The sequence below is a fragment of the Colobus angolensis genome, unplaced genomic scaffold, assembly GCF_000951035.1.
Source record: "Colobus angolensis palliatus isolate OR3802 unplaced genomic scaffold, Cang.pa_1.0 Scaffold171, whole genome shotgun sequence".
NCBI lineage: Eukaryota > Metazoa > Chordata > Mammalia > Primates > Cercopithecidae > Colobus > Colobus angolensis.
In genome coordinates this window covers 547,575-550,859 of record NW_012114833.1, presented here as the reverse complement: position 1 = coordinate 550,859, position 3,285 = coordinate 547,575, and the positions used below count along the sequence as shown (strand labels likewise).

Here is a 3,285-nt window from a genome sequence, read left to right as displayed (position 1 = left end):
AAAAAAAAAAAAAAAAACTCCTTCCTCTCCCAACTACTTATTTATGTAAACAAGGTTCTTCAGACATACAAATGCAGGAGAGAATACAACTGATAATGAATCCTTTTTCATTTGAGTAATAAATACTACTCGATCTCGGATCTCGGATATCTGAACTATTTTTAAAATTTCTCTTGAAAAGACATACAATAGATCAACAAAAGAACCATTAAGACAAAAATACAACATATTAAGATAAAGATTATGGTGCAGAAGTGGAACATCAATCATGATCCTAACAAATGATTATTTATTTTATTCGTGTTGTGTGAAGCACTATAATGGATGAAGTAGTAAACATTCTTTTCTCGATTACACTGTATAGAAATCTTCTTTTTGTTTTTTTTGAGACGGAGTTTCACTCTTGTTGCCTAGGCTGGAGTGCAACAGCACGATCTTGGCTCACCGCAACCTCCACCTCCCGGGTTCAAGCAATTCTCCTGCCTCAGCCTCCCGAGTAGCTGGAATTACTGGCACACGCCACCACACCCAGCTTATTTTGCATTTTTAGTAGAGATGGGTTTCTCCATGTTGGTCAGGCTGGTCTCAAACTCCTGACCTTGTGATCCACCCATCTCGGCCTCCCAAAGCACTGGGATTACAGGCGTGAGCCATCACGCCCGGCCCTGTATAGAAATCTTAAGTGTTGGGAATTCTTATTCATATTTTACAGGAAAGTTCCTGAGAGACCACTGTTAGGCTTCCATTTGCTGATAAGAAATGGAGGAGCAAAATCGATCAGAAGAAAATATAAGTCTGGAGATCTTTTTTAAGAAAAACTACACTCAGGACTTTTAGGTCCTTTTCCAGTTTAGTGCAGAGTATTTAGGAGCTTGAGCTCTGGGGTTGGGTAAATCCTGTGACAGACAGAAACCACATGTGCCAGGATCAATGCTACAACCTAACACAGGTTCCTTATTGCAACACTGGAGGGTTAAGATTATGTACGCAATATATTAAAATGTCCTTGCATATAAATATCTAGCGACAGTACTAATTAATTCTTTAGGGTAAATTCCTAGAAATGTAATAAATGGCTCTCACAGTGTAGGACCATTTAAAGGGTAATTATATTATGACAAACAATTTTCAAAAAAAGTGGACCTAGGTTGTAATAGAGAAGGAGCTCACCTTTTGGGTCGAGGAAGGCCCATGGGGGTAAGATTAGGATCTGGTCTAGGAATGGTTTTCCGGATGCGAATCTGTGAGACTTTCTTTGGCCTCTTCTCTGGCTCAGCCTATTTTTAAGGATTAAGAAGAAAGATGGTCACGTTGTAAGACATTTTATTTATTTATGTATTTTTTGAGATAAGGTCTCACTCTGTGGCCCAGTGGTGCAATCATAGCTCACTGCAGCCTTGAACTCCTGAACTCAAATGATCCTCCTGCCTTGGCCTCCCAAAGCACTGGGTTTACAACTATAAGCCACCGTAACTGGCAATGTTTACTTTTAGATGGGGTCTTGCTATATTGCCCAGGCTGCTCAGGAACTCCTGGGCTCAAGTGATCCTTTTGCCTCAGCCTCTGTGGTAGCTAGGACTACAGGTGTATGCCATCACCCCTGGCATATTGTAAGACATTTTAAAATATAAAGTCCCTTGTCTTGGCACTTAAAGACATTGCTACCTCACTTTAGAGATGATTCTAGTAAGTAGTTTATGACAAAGCTCACACTCCTATTCCTGCTGGTTTTTTATTTTATTATTTATTTTTTTGACAAGAGTTTTGCTCTTGTTGCCAGGCTGAAGTGCAATGGCATGGTCTTGGTTCACCGCAACCTCTGACTCCTGCGTTCAAGTGATTCTCCTGCCTCAGCCTCCTGAGTAGCTGGAACCACAGGCATGCGCCACTGTACCCAGCTAATTTTTTATTTTTCGTAGAGACGGGGTTTCTCCATGTTGGTCAGGCTGGTCTCAAACTCCCAACCTCAGGTGATCTGCCCACCTCGGCCTCCCAAAGTGCTAGGATTACAGATGTGAGCCACCGCATCTGGCCTTATTTATTTATTTTTTGAGACAGAGTCTCACTCTGTTGCCCAGGCTGGAGTGCAGTGGTGTGATCCAGGCTCACTACAACCTCCACCTCCTGGGTACAAGTGATTCTACTGCCTCAGCCTCCAGAGTAGCTGGGATTACAGGCATGTGCCACCACATTCGGCTAATTTTTGTAATTTTAGTAGAGATGGGGTTTCACCATGCTGGCCAGGCTGGTCTCAAACTCCTGACCCCAGGTGATCCGCCCACCTCAGCCTCCCAAAGTGTTGGGATCCCAGGCATGAGTCATTGCGCCCGGCCTTTTTTTTTTTTTAAGGTGGGATTTCACTCTGTCACTTAGGCTGGAGTGCAGTGATGCAATCAGGGCTCATTGCTGCAACCTCCACCTCCTGGGCTCAAGCAATTCTCCCTCCTCAGCCTCCCAAGTAACTGGGACTACAAGTGTGCACCACCACGGTCAGCTAATTTTTGTATTTTTTGTAGAGACACGGTTTCGCCAGGTTGCCCAGGCTTCTACTGAACTCCTGGACTCAAGCGATCCACCCATCTCAGCCTCCCAAAGTGCTGAGATTATAGGTGTGAGCCACTGTGCCACGTCCCTGCTGTGTTTTAAGCAACTACTCCCTTCATATCATCAAAACAAGAATTGTACATTCAGTTCAGATATTGAACTGTCAACATGAAAGTTTGCAACTGTCGAAGACAACAGATGTTGCAAAATTGAACATCATCACCATCCACTCATCTCTTTGAATGCACAAAGCAGCTCTTTGGTCCAATTCTCTAAACAGTTACATGCTGTTGGCAAGAAAAAAGTATCTGGAAAACAGTGCAAATTAAAAAATCCACTGTGTCCTTTATTGGCGAAGAGAAAAACTCCTGGCTTAGTGCTATCCAGGACTCGGCTGACACTAAAGGTAGTATGTAAAGATACTCAGAGGCCAGTCTGTAGTTACCATGTGATGTGAGTTGACAATGGCCACCATCACCTGACTCCCCCAGCACTTTACACTTACCTCTTTCTGTTCTGGAGGGCTGCTCTGTGGGCAGGGGCATGCTGCTTTCACACCATCCAGCTCATCCAATCCAGGAACCTGGAACTCAGAGGCTGAAAGCAGGAGCTTGCTGACAGCTGATTCTGCTACCAAGCAAGACTTTGGTACCAAGGCAGGGAATAGAGGCTCCAGCCTAGCACCATGAAGAGAAAGAGAAGAAAGATATGAGAGGGGTTCGCTTTCTACTTCCAGCACAT

General features: G+C 43.9%; 1 protein-coding gene across 1 annotated transcript in view; it reads right to left on the bottom strand.

The window, feature by feature from the left end:
- Nucleotides 1–3,285, bottom strand: part of PRR14L (proline rich 14-like) — a 42,009-nt gene that overhangs the window by 27,755 nt on the left and 10,969 nt on the right. Inside the window, exons 3-4 of the mRNA XM_011938350.1 lie at nt 3,050–3,221; nt 1,168–1,277 (exon numbers count right to left, since the gene is read on the bottom strand). Coding sequence (XP_011793740.1) covers nt 1,168–1,277; nt 3,050–3,221 — 282 coding nt within the window. The remainder of the gene's footprint in view (nt 1–1,167; nt 1,278–3,049; nt 3,222–3,285) is intronic.